General features: G+C 39.2%; 2 protein-coding genes across 2 annotated transcripts in view; one reads left to right on the top strand and one right to left on the bottom strand.

Moving 5' to 3' along the window:
* Nadk2 (NAD kinase 2, mitochondrial) overlaps positions 1–26479 on the top strand; it is a 191042-nt gene that overhangs the window by 123090 nt on the left and 41473 nt on the right. The gene's annotated exons all lie outside the window — the stretch shown is intronic.
* On the bottom strand, positions 252–17312 carry LOC136848535 (uncharacterized). The gene is made up of 3 exons (XM_067120805.1): positions 17252–17312; positions 6257–6489; positions 252–482 (listed from the first exon to the last, which is right to left on the bottom strand). The coding sequence occupies exons 1-3, from the start codon at positions 17310–17312 to the stop codon at positions 252–254; spliced, it is 525 nt and encodes a 174-aa protein (XP_066976906.1).

A 26479-nucleotide genomic window follows, 5' to 3' on the forward strand; every position in this document is an offset into this window, starting at 1 on the left:
GTGTCAGTTATGATTTACAGTTAATTTTCGTTTTTATGTTCCCTTTCGTACACTGTCATCGTATATTTTTACCTTACATTATTGTACATTTTAAAGTGTTTTAATACTTTTAGATCTAGTCAGTCAGTATAGTTTTCTTACTGTTTCATTTTATTTCATATCATTTTATATTACTTTGAACATGCAATGATACTGTCTCGAAGGATAAATCTGGAATTCAAAAAGATTAAGAGCATAGGTGTTAAGATTTCTTAATTCGTCTTATTGATAAAGATGTCACTTGAACGCTTTCGAATTTGACTACCGAAAATGAAGAGGCTTACGACCTCGCTCATTCCCACATTCTCTGTAGCTTTCCTCTCGGGGAGACATACGGTGATCCCAGAGTGTTGTTGTTCGTCTTCTTCTTCTTCTTCTTCTTCTTCTTCTTCTTCTTCTTCTTCTTCTTCTTCTTCTTCTTCTTCTCGTGGATCCATGAATCCCTGGAAGCTGAATGTGATCAGAGTAAGCACCGACGGTGATTTCGTGTCCGTTATTTACCATCTCTGTTTGTATTGCTTGATTACGAAGCCTAATTTTATGTTTAGGTTATTCCGACTCGCCAGTAGGGACGATCTCTCGGCCGAAATTATAGGCCTACATCTGGAAACGGGAAAAATTTGCCGAAGGCGGGGTCAACCTGTCATTTAGTGAGCAGGATCTCGTGTCTCTGTTCAAATCCATGAAGGAAAACTTGGATATCAGTCATATTTATTCGTAGAAGCTTAAGTTCTTCAGACTAGAGTTCGTGTTCTGCTTCGTCACTCGCTTCTCCTTCCGCATTCCGTGATCCCTGAAATGAAAAACCTTCAAGAGGTAGGTCTAATTTTTTTTTTTTTTATGAGTTACGACCAACTTTTTCACCTTTTCTTATTCTGGTTTGTCCTTGTTTGGGAGTAGGCTATGTAGGGCCACAGGTGTTACCCGTCCCACAGGTGTTGAATTTACAGGAATTAACACCACCAGTAGAATTTGCGTTTTACATTCGAACCATTCTCCTCTTTTACAATTGGTTTGCATCACTGGAAGCTTTTCCCATTTGACTTGGCAATTTTTCATTGTCACATTCTTGTTTGTTCACGTGTTTTATTTGATCGTATTATAAATAACTTTTCTCACCTTCAACTGATGCATAAGTAGCACTCTTCCCTTCGTTTTACCCGGAGTCACTTTTTGATGCATTGTTTCTCAGTATAAGTTCTTTTAAAACGACTTAACGCTTGTGTGGGCGAGCAAAATTTATTTTTCGGCTACTTTATTCATTTTGTGGTATTAATTCGATAAGCGATTAAATACAATTAGTCCGATTGCTTTTTCATGAGCCATGTTGAAAATCAAAGTTGCTGCCATTTCTGATACATTGTACTACCGATAATAACATGACGCCATCGCTATTCCGACAGACCCACTGAACAGCGTTTTTGCAGGTGTTACTAGGCATATAACAAATATTAAATTTCTAGTCGAAGAAATAATCAGGCCGCGAGTATAAATAACATAATGATCTGTGTGAAATTGAAATCGGGTAAGTACCAAGGTCACAAACATACTAGTACATTTATTCTAGAAAATACTTTGCTGCATTGATGTTCGTGGTAAACTATACTCCTTCATTATTTTGCTACAAGCGAGAACTGCATAGAATTTTCTGCATATAAAAAAAAAAGTAGCAAGCACTTATTTTTCATTAATTTTATAGAAGCCCCTATTTTACACGGGAAGAATGTTGATAATGTTTATATAACTGCTAAAGTGAAAGGTTAAGTATACTTTAGTTTTACCAGACTACTGAGCTGATTTAATTTATGATTATTGTTTTTGTGTGTCCCCCGTAGTGCTGTCAGCGCACCTCACGTGGTGCACTGTAGGCATTAGTTAAGGGTCTTTGCAGCGTACCTTCGGCCCCTAGCCTTTTACTGTACTTCCGTTCATATTCTCTTCCTTCCATCTGACTTTCCATCCTCTCTAGGTTCCTCACTGGACGGGTTGGTATCGTTCTCGGCTAGCGCGCTGTTGGCCCAGCGTTCGACTCTCCGACCGGCCAGTGGAGAATTAGAGGAATTTATTTCTGGTGATAGAAATTCATTTCTCGCTATAACGTGGTTCGGATTCCACAACGAGCTGTAGGTCCCGTTGCTAGGTAACCAATTAGGTTCTTAGCCACGTGGAATAAGTCTAATCCTTCGGGCCAGCCCTAGGAGAGCTGTTAATCAGCTCAGTGGTCTGGTTAAACTAACTCTTTAAAAAAAAAAAAAAAAAAAAAAAGGCTGACTCGGCTGATCATAGGAATGGTCTGGGCCATCCGGGTATGTTTTCCTGTTTTCCAGCTTCCTGTTTTTTTTTTTTTTTTAGTTTCCTCTATATGTGTTGTGTGTTTCTTTTTCTTTTTTTTTTTTTACTAAGGTCGTCTCAGCTCAGTTCATTGGTTCGGTACCTGTCCAGTTTTGCATTCGCTGCCTTTATTTAACTATCCAGAAGATGAGGTGCAGTATTTGGCCGACACAAAATCCTCGCCAAGTAGCTGAAGGCAGTTTCTGTACTTGGGCTGGGCTGGAGCGCTGAGTGACAGTCGAACTCCCCACCTGCCCCCTTTATTTTTATTTTTCTAATGTCGGGAAAGTTGCCGCTCTAGTCGGCGATAGAAAGAGCAATCACTTGCTCCTTTCTCTTCCGACAGTTGAACAGTTTGTAGATATGACAGTTGCTCGCTTTGTTTTTTCCCTTTTCCAGGAATGTGATACAGATTTTCTGGTACACTTGTGTAGCCCTGTGGATCTGTGAATAAAATGAAAATGTGGCAAGAGAAGGTCTCTAACAGTCCTTGCTCGTGTAACTGTTTGCAATCCTGGGATTAAAAACATGTGTTTTATTGAGACAAGTTTAAGTCAGCCGACATTATCTATGCTCTTTCTTCAGGTGAACAGATCCATTATTAATACTTCTGAGGCTAGAGGGCTGCAAATTGGTATATTGATCATCCACCCTACAGTCATAAAAATACCAAATTGCAGCCCTCTAGCCCTGGCAGTGTTTATTTTATTTAAAGTTAAAGTCAGCCATGATCGTGCGTCTGGCAACTCTATAGGACATGCCACCACCGGGCCGTGGCTGAAAGTTTCATGGGCCGCGGCTCATACAGCATTATACGCTGTACAGAAAACTCGCAGATTTTACTTGCATATGGTTCATATCAGTTCTGCCCAGTCAGCTGGTTGGGTTATACGGACAAGGACTAGGATTTTTAAAAACGTGCTTCCAAATCCATCGCTTTTGACTCTAAGGAGTTCACCACTGTTTAGATTAAAGCACTGAACAACAGGTAGCATTTTTTCAAGGCACGATCTTCCGAATGAACTCTTTTTTTATGTATATAATAAAGTTGAACGTGCGCTGGAAGAACGGGTTTTTCTTTTCTTTTGAGGAGCTATCTGGTTCCGAAGGCAATGAAGTTTCCAATGGCTCTTTTAGACTCGTTTTAACGATTTTGTAAAGCGTGGATTGACTGGTTCGACATTTTCTTCCGCTGTTCGAATGTCTATCTTCTCGCAACGCGGTGAAAAGTTTGGCGTTTTGAATGGCTTCGTTTTTCCGCCTTGTTGAGTCAAGTGTCGTGTCGTCTTTGGAGCAAGTTACGTACGTGCTCTGTGTCTGACTGGTAACTGAAAGTTCCTTACCAATGTCCTTTATTGTAAGTCAATACAAGTTGTTATTTTTAGCACCTGAAAAAGTAACGAATGTGAATTATCAGGTAGACGGGATCTATATAAAATTACCGTTTTTTGTTTCATGATAATCACGAATATGTCAGTCTCACATTAACACCAATCTTAAACTTTTTCCTTAATTAAAAAAAAATTAATAGGATCCGTGTTTAAAAACTTGAAATGGAATTTTGAATAGTAAAGTCTGGGTAGAATCCACAGACAATTGGTACCCAAGATTTTCCGTTTATTACACGTTTTTATTTAGCTTGCTTTTTCGTTTGTTTGTTTGTTTGTTTGGGTCAAATCTTGTAACTCAATTTTCGAACTGTTGCCTTCGTCCGATGGACTTGAAATTTTGCACGGTTACTCAATCCCGGTGACAATACAACCTTACATGATCAGTAGGTCAGGAGTGACCTCTAGTGACCCTACAGTGACCTCTCCCAGTATCTCAGGATTTGTATGAAGTGAATAACTCTTCGGATTTTTCATACCTTCTTTGACTCGATAGCATAAGTTAATAACACTACGGATTTTCCAAACCACCTTTGGCTCGACAGGATATTATAGGATATCACGTTCAGTTTCGTTAGCTACAATCATAAATCGGTTACAATTTCTGTCAAGAAATAAAAAGTATAAGATAAAAAAAAAAATTTTTACACTTTTATTAAAATGCACTAAAAAGCAAAACATAATTTTTTGAGACTCACCAGGAATTCCTTACGATTAATCATGTCTACAAAAATAAAAGAGTGGGCGCCAAACGTGGAGGGAAGTGCTACAAGAAAAAAATATATATTTTTTTAATTTTTTGTAGCATTTCCTTCCATGTTTGGCCCCCACGAATTTATTTTTGTAGACACGATTAATTGTAAGGAAAACCTGGTGGGTCTCAAAAAATTATGTTTTGCTTTTTAGTGCATGTTAATGAAAGTGTTTAAAATTTATTTTTATATTTTTATTTTGTTCCAGTTGACAAATGTGACAAAACACTTTTAGCACCATTAACTGCGTCAGTGAGGTTCCCCTTTTGTTTCAATAGCCTGCCTGGGTCTATGCCGGCAAGATTATAAAACCGGTTTCTGCATTTTTTCGTCAGTTTCACCGTATTCCTCGGAATGACAGACTAGATTTTGGTCTGGATCCAGTTGTACGTCTGGAGCGAGGTTATTCTGTCCGCCCGCACTTTTTCTGTCCGCTCTCAGATCTTAAAAACTACTGAGGCTAGAGGGCTGCAAATTGGCATGTTGATCATCCACCCTCCAATCGCCAAACATAGCGAATTGCAGCCCTCTATGCTCAGTAGTTTTTATCTTATTTAAAGTTAAAGTTAGCCATGATAGGTGCCGACTACACAGGCCACCACCGGGCCGTGGCTGAAAGTTTGATGGGTCGCGGCTGAGAGTTTCATGGGCCGTGGCTGAGAGTTTCATACAGCATTATACGCTGTACAGAAAACTCGATTGCGCCGAAGACACTTCGGCGCATTTTTTACTGTTTTCCTTTGTTTATTGCTATTGTTGCTTATGCATATTTTAAAGGAATAAGCGGTTTTATCCCTTTACGAAAAAACTAGATGATTTTGGAAATCGAAAACAATTTAAGTATATCTTAGTTTAACCAGACCACTGAGCTGATTAACAGCTCTCTTAGGGCTGGCCCAAAGGATTAGATTTATTTTAGAATAACCATGCTCATCACATATTGGCATTCATGAAAGAACACCTAATTGAATCAACATTCAGGTAAATATATTGATTAGCTTGACGAATTTTTGAATTGTTGATTAACCTTTAAAATATATATATATATATATATATATATATATATATATATATATATATATATATGTATATATATATATGTATATATATATTGCTTACTGTGTGAATAAAGTAATTTAAGTAACCCTTGTACAATGGTTTCAATGGTGACCAGCTTTATTGTTTAAATGTAATATACCGGGTAAGTAATCTATGTCTGTTACATTTCATTACGGATCTGGTTGTATTTAAGTGCCCCTCGGGCCAGAATGTAATTCAAACAATTCCTCCAAAAGCATTTAGCAGCCAAATCCGTAACAATATATATATATATGTGTGTGTGTGTGTGTGTGTGTGTGTGTGTGTGTATGTGATCATTCCATCCCTGCTCGGAATCGAATCACCAGTCTCTCTCTCTCTCTCTCTCTCTCTCTCTCTCTCTCTCTCTCTCACCAATATCGGTTGGCCTTATAACACAAACACAAGTACTGGCAGTCCCCAAACACCATTCGAAACTTGGCTCCACAAAGTAGCGAGTCACTTCGTAATTGCTTCGCTCGATCGGGGGAAGAAAGGGAGAGGCAGAGAAGGGTTTGCTGCTCTCACGAAGTATCTGTCCCCCGGGAGCTACCTCGTGCTCCACCTTTTTTCGAGGTGATGGCAAACTCCTCTCCTTCTTTTTCTGTTTCGTTGAATCTGTGACAAATTCCTCCTCGTGCTCCACCTTTTTTCATGGTGATGGCAAACCCTCTTCTTCTTTTTCTGTTTCGTTGAACCTGTGACAAATTCCTCCTCGTGCTCCACCTCTTTTCGTGGTGATGGCAAACTCCTCTTCTTCTTTTTCTGTTTCGTTGAACCTGTGACAAATTCCTCCTCGTGCTCCACCTTTTTTCGTGGTGATGGCAAACTCCTCCTCTTCTTTTTCTGTTTCGTTGAATCTGTGACAAATTCCTCCTCGTGCTCCACCTCTTTTCTTAGCGCTGGTAAAACACAAACTGCTTTGATACTTCTGCTTCTTTCAGTTTCCTTCTCGTGAATAAATCAATCTTCTTTCATATTGTTTCGTTTGGGAAAAGTTTACGTCTTTGGATACTTATCGCTGTATTTAATTTCGTACTGTTGCAAGAGTCGTGAATGTCGATGAACGTACCTTATTTTAGATGTACATTCTATTGACAGACTTTGTGGGAAATCCAGCTCTTAAGGTTTTAGTGTACTCAGTAATGAAAGCCTTCATGAAAGTGGTCGTATATGATGCAGACAGGATTAGCTGATCGATTTTTTGGTCTAACACATCTTTCGCTGTGTCAGCTGGTCTCATGAGATTACTGGGTTGAGATTACTTGAATTATCGCAAAAAACGGAAGATTAGTTTTCGCTATTAAAAGAAAGCTTCAAAATTCAAAATGTGAGAGGATTCAGGGCAGTAACTTTTTTTTTAGTTTCTGAAAAGAAAACTATTGCGCCGGCTTTGTCTGTCCGTCCGCACTTTTTTCTGGCCAAACGTTTTTTTGCCCGCACTTTTTCTGTCCGCCCTCAGATCACGGTCGCACCTTCAAAATGGGAACTCTGTAATTAAATACAAATTTAGCTTAGTGTCTTTCTTTTTTTTTCCGATTTAGGTCCTTTGTTTTAAGTAAACAATAAAAAAAAAAATACTGCCTATCGGTCGTAGTACGATTTTTGAGAATTACCCCAATTCATTTTTTTTTTTTCTTAAAGTTGCTGTGACGTGAATTTTGATTTGTTTCCTCACGATTTTATCGAGAAATTATATTTTCACAAAGATATTTTTGCCTATGATTGATTATGCTGAGTCTTGCTTCACCAGGAACTTTAATTTCCAAAGTTTTCTTTTTTGAACAGAAATTTAAACGTTAATGTATGCCATAATATCAGTTGTTTTTTTGAGCTTTCTTGTTCTTGGGGGGATATTTTCCTAAAACCGTTTTTTTAATATGATAGATTTTCTCCTGATATCTGAAAGCACTAAACGGTACATTTTTAGCGGTCTGTGCTGCAGATTTCTTTGTCGTTATTTTCACGTGAAATCCTTTATCTTTGTATATATAAAGTTATCTCTACACAAGACAGAATTATTCTCCTTCCCTTACAACAAAAGGGTATTCTTATCGTTGTACGTTTACAAGACACACAAACAACCATTGTGAAACCTTAAACTCTGATAAAGATCTGTGCAGCCGTCGTATCCCATGGTAACGCCTGGTCCGTGGCACAATCGAGGGGACCCATTATTGCTTATCATAATGAAGGCGTCAGCATTTCTGAAACTGCGCGGCGTATATTGTGGTCTCCAGGCCAACCGTGGCGTTACGGATAAGAGGCGCCAAGAATCAGGGAGCCCGGGGGGGGGGAGGCGGGGGGGAATGCTGTCGTATTGTCTTCCTCAAGGCGGCTGAGCCTCCCGGCTTTTCTGGACGGGGAGCGTAAATACATACTCGTCGCCAATAGGATGGCGTGGAATAAAAGGATGAATAAGGATGAATGCCCAGAGTATCTGTTATTTCTCTTCCCGAAAGATGAAAATGTTTCTAGTCGTATTTTTATAATTGTTCACACCTGTTTACACGATGCAACGTTTTGAAACTTCGCAAAACATTGTCATACATTTTTCTTTGCGATTCTTGTCACATAATATGTCATATTGGTTGCTAATAGTGCTGTTTAGTGAGGCTAACCACATCGCAGCCGATAAGAGGACCCAGAACAACACGTGTTCGAAAAATACAGTTCTCCAGAGGTTAACAGTGCTGGCCAAGGACCTAACACTGAAACTAGGTCCTATAGTTTAGCAAGAGACTGATTGATAGATTGATCAGGAAATGTGAATAAGAAGGAATGGAGAGACAGTGGATCACTGTAAGAAGATAATAGCAGTTGCAAAAAATTCGTGATCTTGAAAGCCTATTGTTCTAACGGTATCAGGCTCGTCTTGTCACTAGTCTTTGTTATCAAGAGTTCTGTTCCAGTGACCGGCGATGTAACCAAGGTTGAAACAGATTGGTTCTCTCGCTCTATCACATAATCATGATGGTCGGCCCTTGCGCAAGGACGCTTGCTGGCATAAGACCGAAGAATTGCGTACCCATCCGCTACTGCATTACAAAAGTAGTCAGCGTTATACAGAATTCAGGAATTTCTGGTTCCTCAATTGAAATAAAATCCTACTACTGTTCAAGAATTAACCATACAGAACCAGTATCGAACCATTAAGGTCATCTTTGACCTTGAAGAGGTGAAGATATTTCTCGGCACTTTGGCATTGTTTTGCAACTACGAAAATCACAGTGATACAAAAAGTAAAAGTTGCAAGTAATATATCACAGTCATCCTACAGGAGAGAGCACCTGCAATCCCACTGTGAGTGTCTGTAATCCCACAGGAATGCATATTTAATGTTGTCAGGTTTGTTGTACAGGCATCACAGAGGTAATGTTCTTTTCGCTTAGAGCAGTGGATCCTAACCTTAGGGTCAAGGCCCCAAAATTAATCTCCAAATCATCTGAACAAGTCGTAAAGGTTGCGTAAGCTAATTTTATTATTTAAAAATGCATCTGTTAAAAACTGTATTTGTTATTCCGTATAACCGGCAGTTTCAGTCAGGATAAGTAGCTTAGCAATATTACTGCTATTTACAGTCGTCTGAATTAGTTTTGACCAGATGTTAGTATCTGACATGGTATTCCCTGCCATTACAAGAATGTACATATATATATATATATATATATATATATATATATATATATATATATATATATATATATATATAATTTGTATGCTTCATTTCTAACTAAGAAACAAAATTAATACCTTGCCACATTCAACATACGAAGAAAAAAAAAATCATGTTTAATGCACAAAAAAATTGACATGGCATTTTCTGATGCTGAATATTACTGAAATTATATCAATCACCAATTAAGGCATTTTCTGATGCTGAATATTACTGAAATTATATCAGTCACCAATTACATGTTCATACGCTACCGGGGTCTAAGCGATGTCAGGCAGGGCAGCCGATCGAGACTACTGTACAAAGTCTACCCCAAAGCCAAATCAAAGTCCTTCAAAAGAAGGCATCGTGCTTACCCCATACAAATGGGAAAAAAGCACGTTAAAAGAAGAAGAAGAAGAAGAAGAAGGCCAATTACAAAAACGTTGTATTTCATAGATTATGATTCGATTGACGATGGTTACCATTCTTTTCTGACGCCAAACTATTTTTTAATCTTCACCGGACTCTGTCCTTGAATGTTGTCAACAAGGAACAAAAAAATGCCAAAGTTCAGGGTAAAGTCCCTGACGCCTCCACGCCCCCACCCCCCAGAATAACCCACCCCACCCCTAAGAAAGACAAACAGCAAATGTACTGACATCCGAGAAGACCTCGGTATTTTCCCCTACAAACCGTAAGAGATCGAAGTTGAGTGTTTGTGAGGGGAGAAAGTTGAAAGTGAATCCTAGCCAGAGTAACGTTAAGGGTAAGGGTAGATGGAGCAGCGACTGTTCATAAAGATGGTGGGAGACTGGAAGCAATTGACTGGATTTGGTATTCGGGAGTAAACGTAATGGTTGGTGGGAAGATGAGAGATGACGAGACTCACAGAATACATATAAACCAATGATATTGTTGGGTAGATGAGTCGAGACTGTTGAGCAAACACTTCTTCTTAGAAGTGAAGTGCGGATACTGAAAGCATATTAAATAAAGGACTGACGCTGTTGATATGAATTGATTGCTTCATAGAAACAAAGTGAGATGGACTGAACCACTGAGAAATATTGAAACACGTAGAAGTGATTACAAGGTTAGAGCAATGGAGAAGATGGTTCAGTGAGCCTGGAAATGGTTTAGTCATGTAGGTGGAATGGAAGATAAAGTGCTAGACAGATATAGTGGAGGATTTATTGTAGTGGAAGGGTCTTAATATTCAGGAAGTGAGAACGTGCGAGAGAGAGAGAGAGAGAGGTGAATGATGCAATGTGCATAGGTGTGTTTGATGCGCTGCTGATGAGCTTATGCGCAATTTTCTGCGCATTAGCTGGGCCTTTATGCTGCAGTTAAAATATGACTGTGGCAAATCTCTGTTATGTTAGTTTACTTTAGAGTCATGACCTGATGGTAATGCCTAAATATCACGCACACACCACGCACTTATATATATATATATATATATATATATATATATATATATATATATATATATATATATATATATGTATATTATATATATATGTATATATGTGTATATATATATTATATATTATACATACATATATAACGTTGCTAGGCCCGAGTTCGAGTCTCCGACCGGCCAATGAAGAATTAGAGGAATTTATTTCTGGTGATAGAAATTCATTTCTCGGTGTAATGTGGTTCGGATTCCACAATAAGCTGTAGGTCCCGTTGCTAGGTAACCAGTTGGTTCTTAGCCACGTAAAATAAGTCTAATCCTTCGGGCCAGCCCTAGAAGAGCTGTTATTCAGCTCAGTGGTCTGGTTAAACTAAGGTATACTTCTTTTTTGTACTATCCTTATTTTTAATAGCCTACAGGGTTGTTCACCCTTGATTCAAGATTTCAAGTTGAATGTAGTAGCGACGACTACAAAATATTGCTTCTAAATAGCAACCCACCCACCCCTCCACCATCATCGTAGGCGAAAAGGTTTATCGAAAAAAAAAAAAAAAGATAGAGCATAAATCACGAATATCACCGAGCACTGGTTACTCAAACCACAATGTACATTTCCTGAAGATGATCCAGTTCGTTCCTCAGGAAATGTTTCTTTCAATTTAGTGCTCAATTGCCCTTGTGATCAGCAATATCGGGAGATCTATTTGGTCTTATTGTCACGGTAGGAAATGCGAGTCAAGGCTTGAGATGATGACTCGCTGGACGTTCGTTCTTCTCGTTCGAGTACAACTTGAATCAGGAGACTACCCGGATAGTTAATTTCGATCTAACTATGTCCTTATCCTGCAGAATCTTCAGTAAGATATGATCTGACATTAGCTCAAAATGTGCCTTTGCTGTTTCCCCTTAAGATAGGAACTTCTGTTGAGAAATGTCCTGTCTTGCAGAACAAGAATCAGAGATTAGTGGCTGAAAATTTAGTGTCTGACGCGAATTGCCCATCTTATAGGTACTCTCCTTTGCAATTAACATTAGCAATTTTTCAACGCACAGTCTGGGTCAAATAGACGTGACGAAGAAGTTAGTGGCATTCATATAGGAAAATAAGGCTTGGAAACAAAAGAATTTGGCTGATATCACAAACACAATTTTAGAGGATGAAACACTACTGTACCAGAGAATGCGTTCTGCTGACAGTGGAACGCATTCTAAAGCACATTCTCACACATTTTAAAAAGCGGCATTACCTGATGCTTTAAGATATGAGTGTGATACTGATCCCCTTCTCTCATTCTGACGACAATCAGAACTCTCTATCAGATCCTCGCTGGGTGAGCGGGTTCCGTTCTCAGCTACCACTCTGTTGGTCGCGAGTTCGAATCTCCGACCGGCCAGTGAAGAACAAGAGGAATTTGTCTCTGGTGATAGAAATTCATTTCTCGCTATAATGTGGTTCGGATTCCACAATAAGCTGCAGGTCCCGTTGCTAGGTAACCAACTGGTTCTTAGCCACGTAAAAATAAATCTAATCCTTCGGGCCAGCCCTAGGAGAGCTGTTAATCAGCTCAGTGGTCTGGTTAAACTAAGATATACTTAGCTTAATTTTACAACTCTTTATGGTCATGGTATTTATATTCAACTGTCCATTTTCTATATGTATATATATAATATATGTATAATATAATAATTATATGTAATTGTATATAAATATTTGTATCGTCTCCTAATCACTGTCCTTGTGGTACTTCAGACTATCCCATTTTGCACTGGTATCTTCTCGCAGTAATTTATCAGAAATATTTTAGCAAGGCGATGAACCTCCTTCCTGGTCCCATTTCTTGGCACTCAGCCCTAACTCTATACGATCAAGGGCACCTGAGTTAGGCCACTGCATTCCAGAATGACTATTGGAATACAAGTGAGTAAGAACCACTTTTCAGCACCGACGCTGAGGACCAAAGTGAAATCGGATACAAAGGGAATAATTGGGGATTCAGGTCATTCAGGACAAAAATTCCCGGAGAGAAAAAAGGGATGGTAAATCCTTGGAAGCCTATGTGTGAGTGGCTGTGATTTTCCCACTCAGGGTATCGAAGACAAACCGCTGAAATCACTCTCAATCACGGCACGAATTGAGATGCAGCCTGGTAAAATAAATCCGATTTCAAGAGTTCGTTGGAAACTTAGAATATCATGGAGGTCCCAGCGGTGATATTGCAAAGGAAATCCGATGAATGATTGCTGTTCTCTGATACACGTGAAGTTCTCTCTCTCTCTCTCTCTCTCTCTCTCTCTCTCTCTCTCTCTCTCTCTCTCTCTCTCTCGTCTAATAAAGGACATATGAGTATACAATCATTTTCTAAAATCTTGGCATTTTTCTCATGATTTCTTTTTGTACTTTCATTACTTTTTACGACGTTATTAAAACATCCTCCCTAACGAAAATGGTTAAGAAACTAATATAGATACACAGAGTTCATGATGGCCTAAGTTATCTCGTTAAAGAAGGGATTTTGAGTCGCGAGAGAGAGGGAAAATAAAATTTTAGAAACCATTTGGCTAGCTCCTTCCTATCTGATATGCGATTGCTTATACTACACCTGATATAGATTTACGTTTTTATGTTAATATTTGAGATGCCGGGCAACGATGCGAAAACCAATGCACAAACAGAAATGGCAGTTGTTAAAAAGATTTCGTCGTGATTTCTCTTTTTGTTCATCTGTATTTCATTCGAATGAGTGGACGAGTGTGGCTTCAACTCGACCTTGGACTGTGCGTGCTATAGATTGCTAACGGCGAAGCAGAGTCTAGAGCTTTTTCCATAAATGCATATCAGCCGATTGAAGGTGATGGTGATCGCTTCCCTTACATTTTTAAACATTGTTCATCTGTTTTTTCAACATGAATTCCAACCTGAAGAGTTTAGACTACCGCATTCTCACCACCTTTCGACTCTTGACTTTTCGCTACAGCTCTGAATGGGCGGCCTCTTGGTTCTACAGTGCTGTGACCCAAAGCGCCTCCTATTCATCCATCCACTCTCTCATCACAAGCATTAGCTTAATTGGCTATGAAAAGCGCTGGATAACCCTGCAGATACGCTAGATTATGATTAATAGCTCATTAGGGTATGGGAAATTGCGTGATAGGGATGGTGAGAGAAAGCTTGCATTATGGAGAAGAAAGGCTTAGACTAAATGTGCATGCTGTCGGTACAAATGGGGTAATTTATCACTGTTCAGTACTCAGTTTCGTCCTTAAAGGAGAGAATTCCATGCAGACGAGCTAGTTGCAAAATGCATATGCTTCTTTGATTCCTCTAGGTATTTACTTTGGTCATCAAAGATCTGATCTACTGAGACTTCAAAATACTGTATTTATTACGATGGACTGTATTATCTGCTTCGAATCCCTCGTCAGAGAGTCAATCTGTCTGAGAAGAAATTGATTTCCAATGTTAATGTATCTCCTCGCTGATTTTGAATCGTTCACCATTACTCACATCGCAATTGCTGTAATGTCATCATACGATACTCAAGAATGTAACAGTCCTTCCTGTTGCTTTCGCAGAAAACGATGACCCGTTACCAAAATGTGGCTGATGTGAATGTGCGCCCCTCCCGCCACCCCCACACACACACACACACACACACACACACACACACACACATTTGGACCGCGCGAAACTTAGCAGTTATTTAAACATGCGTGGGGCTTAGCATTTGTCGTAGTGGTTCCATTATCGTCACACTATTTACATTTCCTGTTGCAAATTTTTCGTAGTTTTGAATAGAAGCTTCTGAGTAAAGTACAGTAGACATTCTGACATAGGCCTACAGAGAGCAGCAGGTTTACGCGGTTTTGATAACATGTATGAAACGCCTTTTTGACAGCCATATTTTCTGAAACATAATGATGAAGATGCTGCTTAAGACAGCTACAACTGCTAGTCTACCATCTCTGTGTCAAGCGTAGCCGAGGTTACTGGGCAATTTTGATTATTTTCTTTTGAAATTACCATTTTCTCGCTCAGTGACTTACAGGTGTGTATCAAGAAGTGCTGATCCATTCTATAGGCCATGTGTTTCATCGTCACACTTCTATAGCATTAGGTCTAGGTACCGTGATACGACAAATTCAGGATTATATATATGGCATAATAAGACGAAGATTGAATTCTACCAAGGTGCAGATAACGCTCAGTCACGCCATGATTCAAACAAATTGGCCAAAACACTTCCGTCATCTAAAAGCCAAATGAAGGGCCTGGTTGGCGAGTAACAGAACACGCGTACTGCAAATTCCAGGACTTGTAAACTCCATTACTGCTTGTAAATTTTACGTGCACGTTATACAAATATACAAAACATGTGCAGGAAGTACCGTGGCGCAATTTATTTCATCATATTGCGCATCTATTGGAAGTGATATACCGGACAATAGCTTCTTTTGAAGAATTAGATAACGATCGGAAAACTGGTTTTCTTCACATTTTATAAGTCGATGACTTGCGTATCATCTTTTTTAAGTTGATTGCGTAGACCGTCTTGCAGACTGCGTAGCTGTTGTACGGAAGTATTAATTTTTTCTAGTTTACAGAACTAGTGCTACAACAACCGGCCACTCACTCGTTGAAAAACCTTACAAGTAATGTGTAAAAAATAATTGGACAACAGCAAGATGCAGATGAAAACAGATAAAGATCAATGTATCAGAAATGGAAACGTTATAAACTGGCACAAGAACTTTGCTGAATAGAAAAACAAATGTTCAGACAATGATGCATACCATTTTCAAGTGACGTTACGTCACCTCCTAAAGATCAACATCCAAAAGTTAAGAAGACTGGTTGGCAGCTTCGGGCTATAAGAAATCAATGACCTCTAGTACTTGGAGTCTTGCAGGGTAGTGCGTCAGCAGAATATGCATGCTGACGCTTTATAATCCCAAAGTCTGTAGCGACAGTTCCTTATTGAAACAATACGATGAAGTGGTTGTTGTGGTTAAGAAGAGAAAGAGCCCACAAGACTGTCAGGTTGTCAACTTTGGCAAAACACAAGATTTGCAGCGTAAGCTCACGACTGCCATCATCTCTGAGGATGTAGGAAGACTTGCTAATTATAGTATTAGATGTACATGATATCTTTCGAGTGCTTATAAAAGACAGCTTGGAGTAAGGTCGATTTTTGCGTTGGAGAACAGTTGCTTGGTTGGTTTACATTCACCCAGCTTTTCCCCAAAGGAGGGAAAGGAGGTAGGACGCCTGGTAAGACCTCTGGATTCGGTTCACTGACAAAGAGTGTAGAGTCCAACCTTATCTCCCCACTGTAAGATTTAGTGTCCTCTTTCTGCATAAGACTGTTTGGTTTACTAGACAATGACGAACGTTAAAAGAATTTATAGACAGTAAATAAAACACATAGCACGTATTAGATACGATAAAGTGCTGCATAACAGTGCATTATCTGAAATATGGCGTTAATAGCGTAATAAAGAATATGGTACTTTAAAAATAGATTAGAAGTATGTTGTAATTAAGCATGTTTGTAAGTACGATGAAGTTTCATCTCTCTCTCTCTCTCTCTCTCTCTCTCTCTCTCTCTCTCTCTCTCTCTCTCTCTCTCTCTGTGGAGCCAACGCAGCGACTTCATCAGATATTAACCCCACTGTTTCCAAGACGACGACTCAAGGTTGTTATTATTTTTATTAATGTTATTATCATTTCCTTGGAACTCGATTAGAGAGAAAAGTTAACTTTGCCGATAATTTCGTTTACGTTGCTATTTTTACTGATGGAAAATAACAAGTCCCTTTTACATACGCTGTTAATACACCTGATCTTGGTCAGTTTGCCTTCTTTTCGCGACCTTTCCCTGACTGAGCATATTTTATGTCCTCGCTACACGTCGTTGAGTTTTGTCCTTTTTTTTTTTAAATTTCACTTCGTCCTACGTTTTCATTTTGGGATAGACGGGATTTTCGCGTCTTTCTCGGTCATTTTAATATTGCTGCTTTATTTTTAGTTTCCTTTTGCCCTGCCTTTTTCCCCGTTGTAGGCCTATTTTTTTTTTTTCTTCGTCTCCGATATGTCAGCTTGATGTTTCTTTTTTTTTGGGGGGGTGTGTTATCTTGAAAGTAGAATAACATCTAGGTTGTTATTGCTATTATTAATATTATATTATCATTTCTCTGGAACTCAGACAGAAGAAGTAGTAGTACTAACCAGTGTTACGTTTTCTATAATGTTTTAAGATTATTACCAACTGTCTCTCTCTCTCTCTCTCTCTCTCTCTCTCTCTCTCTCTCTCTCTCTCTCTCTCTCTGTTTTCGCTTTCTATGCAATGACCGTAATGATATTCAGAAGGCTTTGTAGTCTTATGCAAATCCACGGCTTCCTGGTTTTCCATTCGGCCTAATTACATCCAGTCTCCTGGAAACAGGTTTGCCTGCGACTTCCAGAACTGTGGGTTATGACCCCTGGAAAAGGCTCCTCCGTCAGGCTGATGTCAACTCCCTTGAGGCACGGGCAAATGAAGTCCTGATGTGTGATGACTTCGATTATTTTGTATGTGGCTGGTCACACTCGCTGCTGGCTGGGTCTCTGTGATGACTCCCGAGTTATTCTTCTTGCGCAGCTCGGCCATTTCATTGTGCTGTGATTTCTTGCGGCTTACTTTTCGTGTCGTCTTTTTCAGTTTTTCCACACGTTCCTGCCTTGACGTCTTGTGGTTTTTCTCTCTTTTTTTTTTTTTTTTACTGTACTGCTTGTTATTCTTTCTGTTGCCTTTCTGCTTTAGTCTTTCTGTTGCGTTAGTGTGATGTCTTTAGACTTAGATTTTCTATTCTCACTTTAAAAGGGTGTGACTTCCTTGTACCGGGTCCCTACTCTCTCTCGTTGAATTTTACTTTTAGTATTTTTTTTTACCTTTGGTGCTTTACAGGTATATTTTTTCCCTTATGTTTATTTCGGTGCCTAGCTTTTTATTTTAGTCCCGTTGATGTAGCCACACTGCTTCATAATCATTCATTTAGATTCTGTTGTTATTATTATTATTATTATTATTATCATTATTATTATTATTATTATTATTATTATTATTATTATTATTATTCAAAAGGAGCAATTTCAGTTGGAAAAATCCTGAAATGTTATTGACTTGCAGAGAGAATTTCCACAGAATAGAGTGCCCATAACTGGGAAAAGAAAAATTAGATTTACGAAAAAAATTAATAAAGGCAATTTAACAAACCAATGTATATATGTATGTATATATATATATATATATATATATATATATATATATATATATATATATCTATATCTATATCTATATATATATATATATATATATATATATATATATATATATATATATATATATATATATTTATATATATATATAGTGCATATCAAAAAGCCACTGATAAAAGAGAGAATAGTACAAGGTACTTTAAAGTACTACTGTTGCTCATCATGAGCATCAGTTCAAGAGGAAGATCTTTCCAAATTTCATTGTGAATAAATGAAAGGCCTCTGGTACTGGGCAGTGTGGCAACATGGATCCCCTTGCAGAATTTGGGCGCTGAAAGTCTAACTTTCACCAATCAGCAACAGAGGCAAAGGGTAGGTCATGCCCGCGTAGGATGACAACTTGATCCAGAAATTCATGGGCGCGAGCGGGACTTGGATTCGAGACCACCAAAGTGGCACAGTCAACTGCTATATCACTCAGCTACCAAAGAGTGGTGCATCCCTCAGTTCTTGAAAGACAGAGACTGAAGACTCCATTGGAAGCTCCGTCATGAAATACTAATTTAAGAAGTTGGAAAAAACGATATTTTGGGTGACAGCTTCATTCGTACTTAACGATGGCAATAGTATCATCATCATTTTATATAACACAAAAGTGTCTCAAATACTGAATCGTTATTGATTACAGTGCTCCCTGCCTACGCAAGAGGAATAACGGGGCAAGGGTGGCAAGATTTGTGCACAACTAATCAATAGTCTGTGTTTCCCTGGAGTTCAACCTTAGACACCACTTCCCGAGCTATTTGAGACTCCCCGCAAGGCTAGCAAGCAACAACTTCTTTTCACATTTGGGTGGGACCATCTGGTGTATATCCCTCACTCTCTTATCTTCAAAACCAGCATTCATGTCACTTGTAAAAGCTGAACTCAGCAAAGGTTCCAGATATTACCCAGAAGAGTACTAGTTAAAAAAAAAAAATCCAAGATCAGCGATAACATGAGACGCAGGCGAGGACAAACAACATCTTCGCTTGGCTGTGGTGGATTATGAACAATAGCTAACTCGCCTCCTGCTTCTTGCATTGTCCTGACCCGTGCTGACGTGCACTGGCCCCGAGATTGTTGAGCCCAGAAAGGGACAAAGAATGTCATTTCCATCTAGAAGTGATTTCAGATTTTTGACAAGCGCTGATGAGTTCTCTGTCCATCCAGGAGACTTCCACCTCCAGAGTGCTCTTTCTCAAGGTCCAGAGAAAAGGGTCTGGATCTTGCCCTTTTTAGGGGAGAGGCTTCGAGACTTTTATTTCTCTCTCTCTCTCTCTCTCTCTGTTTATGTCCTTCATTTCGCGTGTGCATTTGTGTATTTATCATACTGTATTGCAGACACACACACACACACTCTCAGACACTATCCAACCTCTCTCTGTCAATTTCTCTCTCTCACCTCTTATCACCTAAGTCAAAATTGATTCTCTCTCTCTCTCTCTCTCTCTCTCTCTCTCTCTCTCTCTCTCTCTCTCTCTCTCTCTCTCTCTCTCCTCCACCCCTTCAATTTCATAAAATAAAAGTATTTGGCATTGTATTGATTCGTTTTATTAATTTCTTCAGAGACCCCTGAATATGAATTATTCTCTCTCTCTCTCTCTCTCTCTCTCTCTCTCTCTCTCTCTCTCTCTCTCTCTCTCTCTCTCCTGCATCATAAATGACTCCTTCACGCTGAACATCATGCAGTTGCCTTAATGAGACCAGAATGCATGTGTCCTCATTCTCCATGATTCTAACAGCTCGATCTTGTCCTGCTTGTGCTTGTTCGCCCAAGCATCAACAATCCAAGGTGGCGTATGCTCGCCTTATTCTATTCTAAGAATTGCAGACCCCTCACTGGTTTGCCACAAGGCTCGCCCACAAACACCTACAGCAATTCTGTGCTGCTGGTTACTCGAACTGTTAGGTTAGGTTTTATGAACTTGAGGCCGTCATGCCAGGCACGGGGCTCTTGTGGCCGTCCAGCGCTTCTTAAGACAGTGAGAAGAGGAAGTTGAGGTGGTTGGACAGTAAGATAGACATCGTGCAGTTAAAGGAGTTGAATTACAAGGATCAGAAGGTGGAATTAGGAGAAAACGCCACAGTTGCACTAAGAACTAAGAGGTTGGACAGCAAGATCGACAAAAGGAAGCGGGGATGGACGAAAAGTATGAAAAGTCGAAAAGTGGGTGCAGCTAAGGGAGAAAAGGGCGCTGCAAACACTTGTTCCGATGAATATGAGTGGTTTCTTTGGAAGCCATTATCTCACTCTCAGTTCAGGTAACATCGTAGGGACGTAACACCTACAGTACACCATGTGAGGTGCACTGGCAGCACTAACCCTCTACGGAATTGCTAGAGCTATGAGCGAGATAAAGGACATGACCTCCAAAGGGACAACTAAAATTATTTTGAACAGGTTATCTTGGGTGTGGCTATTTAAAACCAAAATGGTCTCACTAGCAAAAGTCCAGAGGTCGCTGCAAGGGCGGAAATGAATGTAAGGTCTCAAAACCCCTTCCAGTCTATTCCGTCTTTTCAGTGTCCCTTGAGCGAAAAGCTAATTCAATGAAAGCATCCCCTAAAAACATGTCTTGGGCAGAAGAATGTCTACTGAAGTAGGCTTGGTAACAAATGCTCCATGAATAGCTTTGATCAACAGAAGATTGAAAGATGGACAAAATCGAAAAATGCAGGTAAAATATGATAGGCCTATAATTCTGTTGTTATTTGCACCACACTAACTGCATTCTTGAAAATCCTGGAATTTTACCTGTTTCTTTTGAAATCAATGGACTGTGAAGTGTAGAGGCAGAATGCTAATGAAAGAAAAAAGTAATTGGGATGAGCCGTTTCCTTAAGCGCGTTTGTGTCGTAGGAACTGACGGGGGGAAAAAGAACATACACCTGGGTGCATTTGGAATTGAAGGAGAGAAGCCTTCAGTATTTTAGGATGTTCACCAAAAATGAGGTCGTATTATTTACTACATTGTTGTACATGGATTACTTCTATAACCACTCATAGCAAATCTAGGTTAAGTATGCCTTAGTTTTACCAGACCACTGACCTGATTAACAGCTCTCCTAGGGTTGGTCCGAAGGATTAGACTTGTTTTACGTGGCTAAGAACCAATTGGTTGCTTAGCAACGGGACCTACACCTTATTGTGGAATCCGAATCACATTGAAGCGAGAAATGAATTTCTATCACCCGAAATAAATTCCTCTAATCCCTCATTAGACGGCCGAGGACTCGAACTATGCACTGTAATTATACAATTGGGTTTTTCCACCAAAACTCGTAGTTATTCTAAGTACAATTTAGCCCACGGATGTGTTGGTTATTTCTATATATACATACATATATATATATATATATATATATATATATATATATATATATATATATATATATATATATATATATAATATTTACATGTGTGTATTTGAGTACGTCCGCATATATGCAAATCAATTGATAGTGTACCATGTTTTACCATTCCCTTCTCTTGTTTAACATAAGATACCCACTCTCTCTCTCTCTCTCTCTCTCTCTCTCTCTCTCTCTCTCTCTCTCTCTCTCTCTCTCTCTCATAAGCTTCTTAAATTACGCATATCATTCGCCATGACTCCATGTTGTAACAATTCCTTTCTTTTTTGTCACTCATAAGCCACTTTATATATTTAAAAAAAAAAAAAGGAAAGTGGTGACGAAATGAAATCTCTCGAATTCCCTCTTCATTTTTCCCCTCGCCGGATTAAACCCTTCGTACGTCTGATCATCCGACAGTTTTCCAGAATATCAATGGGTCATCTTTTATGGATGAGAAGAGTAGCCACCTCCCCCCCCTTTCAGCCATCTTGGCCCTCCCAGCAAACCTTCCGGTGTTATCAAAGTCACTCCGACTCACTTGACGACGAGAGCTGACGAAAATGCGATAATTGTGGAGGGGAGAATCTTTGACAGAACGGGAGGAATGCCGTGTTTAGAAGGGTTGAACGGATGAATGCTGATAAGACCGGGTTTGGTGGAGAATGACCAGGTGTAGGAAATAATGATTCTTTTACTAGCAGGGTAGTTAATCTAACGCAATCTTAAACCAGGCACAATGGTAACGATGAAAAGGACGAGAGAAAATGCGCGACCTCTTAACCCAAAACTAGGGAAGCGATGGGCGAACTCTTTTATCCTTGAAGTATGGGAAATTGTGAAGATCTGGAAAAATGAAAGTAGGAAGAGAATTCTGCAGCTCTCCTCCAGAGGGACAGAACCCATTACTGGATCGAGCAATCCAAGATTAACAGATTTTCACAGATGTGACCCTGCATAGAGAGAGAGAGAGAGAGAGAGAGAGAGAGAGAGAGAGAGAGAGAGAGAGAGAGAGAGAGAGAGAGAGAAATGGAAAGGGTAGGTGCATTATCACATGCATTAACTTTGATTCTGTCGTGCTGGAGGGACAAGGAAAAACAACTGCAAACACTAGAATATTTTTTTTTAATAACGTGGATCCCTGATGACTGAAATTACAATAACAATTAGTGAAATCTGAACAAAACGTCTAGAAGCAGATTTAGCAGTCGGCATGACAAGGTCTAGACCTTGCTGCATGACATGCCTAAGTGACCTGACCACCCCAAAATGTTTATGCAAGTGGATGGCTGAAAAATATTTTCGTTAAACTAAACCAAAACAATTTCACGCAGGGCATAAAGAGAAAATCATTCATCACGATTAGGAGGCGGTTAGGAGGCCAGGCAAGTGAACAAGAAAATGTATGGAAGGGTGAATTAATGATTAATGCATCAACAAAAGACCTAGACTGGAGGCCATCAATAAACAGGAAAAGAGTAGGCAAGAACATGACTTGATGAGAGGAAGGGAGAAGATACTGCCGCATTAAGAACGGTGACTATGTTGTGGTTAGATATGGAGCTGGAAGTCAATTTGCAGAAAGGCGTGTCCCAATAGCAGGAAACTTGACTAACAGGGATTTGCGCCTGACAAAAGTGTCTCGTGTCTCGCAGAGGAAACGACCGAGCTTCAGTGGGGTAGGGAGAGGAAAACCTGCAGATCAAGAAGAGGGCTGGGTCAAAGATGGGTTTGGGAGAGGGAGAACTGCTTGAGATTTTGAATATTAAGTAGTAAGAGGCTTGATCAGCAATAAAATTGTAGTAGTTAGAGCGCTGCCTTCAAAGACTACACTGCTGCAAGTTTCAACTGAATTCTAGGTGCAAGATTTTGTAGTTATTGAAAAAATCAACAAATCACAAGAACAGTTGTCTGCAAGAATATGTTTGGAGCCATATTCTTGACTGATTCCTGCAAGTTTCAACTGTGAACTCTTGGTGCAAGATTTTGTAGTTCTTGAAAAATCAACAAATCACAAGAACAGTTGTCTGCAAGAATACGTTTGGAGCCATATTCTTGACTGATTCCTGCAAGTTTCAACTGTGAACTCTTGGTGCAAGATTTTGTAGTTAAGTGAAAAATCAACAAATCACAAGAACGGTTGTATGCAGGAATATGTTTGGAGCCATATTCTTGACTGACTCTAAGAATACAAGAACACTACAGTTTTACGACGAATGTACAGACTGAGGACAGGAACGAAGAGTGACGGGAACCAAAAGTAAAAATGTTGCTGAGATATTAATACATGAGAGGCGAATTGAAGAGCAATCAATAATGAAGAGAGTGGGAAAGCTGGGAATGCAGAAATATCAAATAATTTCTTTTTGAAAGTACAAGAAATCACAGAGAGACTATAACTGCTTATGCTCTTGCTTCCTGACTTGAATGGCTGAAGAGTTGGGACAATCAGACCAACAGACGAGAGGCGGGAACATTCCTCCTAGTGATAGAGGTCATAAGGACAATTGATGATTAATATTTCAGCACAAATCAGGAAAGAAATTAGACTCAGGAGAATTTTTAAATAGATAAATTTATTCTTGGTTAAACAGTGAAGAGCCTGTGCGAGAATTTGGGCAGAATGAAGAATTAGAGGAATTTGTAGTTTAAATATTTGCTGTGGAGTGCCAGAATAACAACCATTGTTCCTCTGGTATATTCTAAAGGTTAGTGTTCCTCAAAGGTAATTATACCTAGCTGCTAAACTCACATTTAGGCGATGTACTTATTCTTAGATGCAAGATGTCAAAGTATCTATAAAGGATATTAAATTGAAAGAATGTTTCACAAACATTCTTATCAAGAATACCCTTCTTAGTTTTCTGTAAAAGAAAACTAAAGAAAACTTTTTCTCTGTCCATCCGCACTTTTTCCTGTCCGCCCCCAGATCTTAAAAACTACCAAAGCTAGAGGGCTACAAATTGGTATGTTGATCATTCACCCTCCAATCATCAAACATACCAAATTGCAGCCCTCTATCCTTAGTAGTTTTTATTTTATTTAAGGTTAAAGTTATCAGTGATCGTGCGTCTGGCACCGCTTTAGGTGCCAACAACACAGGCCACCACCGGGCCGTGGCTGAAATTTTCATGGGCCACGGCTGAGAGTTTCATGGGCCGTGGCTGAGAGCTTCATACAGCATTACACGCTGCACAGAAAACTCGATTGAGCCGAAGAAACTTCGGGGCATTTTTTATTTGTTTATTCTCATTTATTGATGACCAAAAACATAAATAAATCACTGCTGTACAATATTTGTGGGAGACATCTCATAAATAATCAAATCGAATTCAGCCCTTGAAATTACCCAGGTTAACGAAGGAGGTTTCAAGAAAATCTGAATCTTTAAAAGCCATAGAACTCATTCTTTTACTTTCAGGAAGTACTTCTGGCAATTAGGATTCACCCAAAAACCAGCTTCTTCAGTTACTTTTGAATTGCAAACGATACCAGGATATAGAAACATCTACCGCTGTCTGTTCTCATCTGTCTCCATTGCGATAGTTAAAACGATGGCAACAGGCATCCTGTGTACACAAGTGTGATTTCCCAACTACTAACTTGACCTCCAAAGAGGCGGAAGCACCAACAGATGATGTTGATGGATGGAACACACCTGCTGATTTTGCCTCCAAAGAGGTTGGTATATCAACAGCAGTTAGTGTTGGACAAACATCCTTCGCTGCAACTCTGAAGCGACAGAGCCCACAACAATCACTGGTGTATCCCCCTTCAGTTCTGGGTATGTGAATTTACCACTAACTCTGTGTTAGGAGTTCGTTCAGATCCTTGGTTTTCCTATCCAAAGTTCCATCTTGTTTCAGAATATCTGCCGTTCCTCAGAGATGAAAGAAAGTTAGTAAGCCAAAAACAGAGGAAACAAGAAGCAAAGAAGTAAACAAATAGATATAAATATAGATATAGAAGCTTTATATGGTTGCTTCCACTTAGGCCTAGTGGTCCCTGACTTTCTGACAAGGCACCCGTATTTATCACATATTTTTTTATTTAAATAATAATTCCTTGTTATTCCAAAAGCTAACGGCGTGATTCAGATTAATACAATCAACAATCTGTTATGCCTCTCGAGCCCTTCTAACGAAAATTATTTTTATTATATTTTTCCTATAAATGCCTGAGTCATGTTTTTTTTTTTTTTTTTTTTTTTGCTTTTAAAACCTGCTTACCAGGGATCTGATCTCTTATTACCCCAAAAATCAGAGCATTATTTTGAGCATAAAACTAGCACCGAGTCATCAAATCATAATCCACTGCCTGCCATTTCAGCACGTAAGAAGTGAAAAGTAAAACCAGTAACTCGATACGAATTCAAGTAAAAAAAAAGTCGCGGAAAAAGTCACAGGGGAAAAATCACAGAAAAAAAAGTAGCAGGAAAAAGTCACAGAAAAAAATCACAAAAAAAGTCACAATCTTTCCTAGAAAGTGACCCCCAAGGGTTTTAACCTGGTATGTGTCCACCTTTGCGGCGTGTTTAGTGGAATCCCGTTGGGGATTACCGTAAAAACATAAACAAAAGACTGTAAATATCACAAAGATAATGACCCCCAAGAAATATTAGTCCTAGATAACGACCCCAGAAAACCCTTGGGGTCACTATCTAGGAAAGATCCAAAATATTTTCTGTTTTATCACTTTAACAATTGCTTTAATTGCCACCATAAACTATTGTGACTTTTTTCCTAGTCAAAATTGTGACTTTTTTTCTGCTACTTTCTTTCCTGTGACTCTGTTACCACCCACCCTTGATACAACATCACAGTTCTAAGGTTGAAAAGTCAACATTCGCACTGACTCTCATCACAGAAAATTAAAATGGCATTACCCTCGAGTGCAAGTTGTGCTACGTAAATGTTGTTCTGATTGGCCAAACCATATTTCAGGCAATACCGCCTGCTCTGCCTAACTACTTTTACTTTAGAAAATGTAGGTTATTTCTTGCAGTGCCGTGACTGTACAGTATCTTAACTAACAGTTTTAGTTCTGGTACCAACAGAGATTGTAATCAAACTATTTTTTTGTTCTGCGTAAAGGGGTCCTTTGTTATGTTTTCGTGTGATAAATACTGGGTCAGTTCTTCCAGCTTGTAGTACCTTTTAGTGTGAG

The sequence above is a fragment of the Macrobrachium rosenbergii genome, chromosome 19, assembly GCF_040412425.1.
Source record: "Macrobrachium rosenbergii isolate ZJJX-2024 chromosome 19, ASM4041242v1, whole genome shotgun sequence".
Taxonomy (NCBI): Eukaryota; Metazoa; Arthropoda; class Malacostraca; order Decapoda; family Palaemonidae; genus Macrobrachium; species Macrobrachium rosenbergii.

Bases quoted from the DNA above. Each gene is read 5' to 3' on its own strand.
- LOC136848535 (XM_067120805.1), bottom strand. From the start codon at position 17,312: ATGGCCGAGCTGCGCAAGAAGAATAACTCGGGAGTCATCACAGAGACC. The intron at 6,490-17,251 runs GTGTGACCAGCC...GTGTTTTACCAG, and splicing joins AGAGACCCAGCCAGCAGCGA to CGCTAAGAAAAGAGGTGGAG. The intron at 483-6,256 runs GTTTGCCATCAC...TTCAGCTTCCAG, and splicing joins AACAGAAAAAGAAGAAGAGG to GGATTCATGGATCCACGAGA.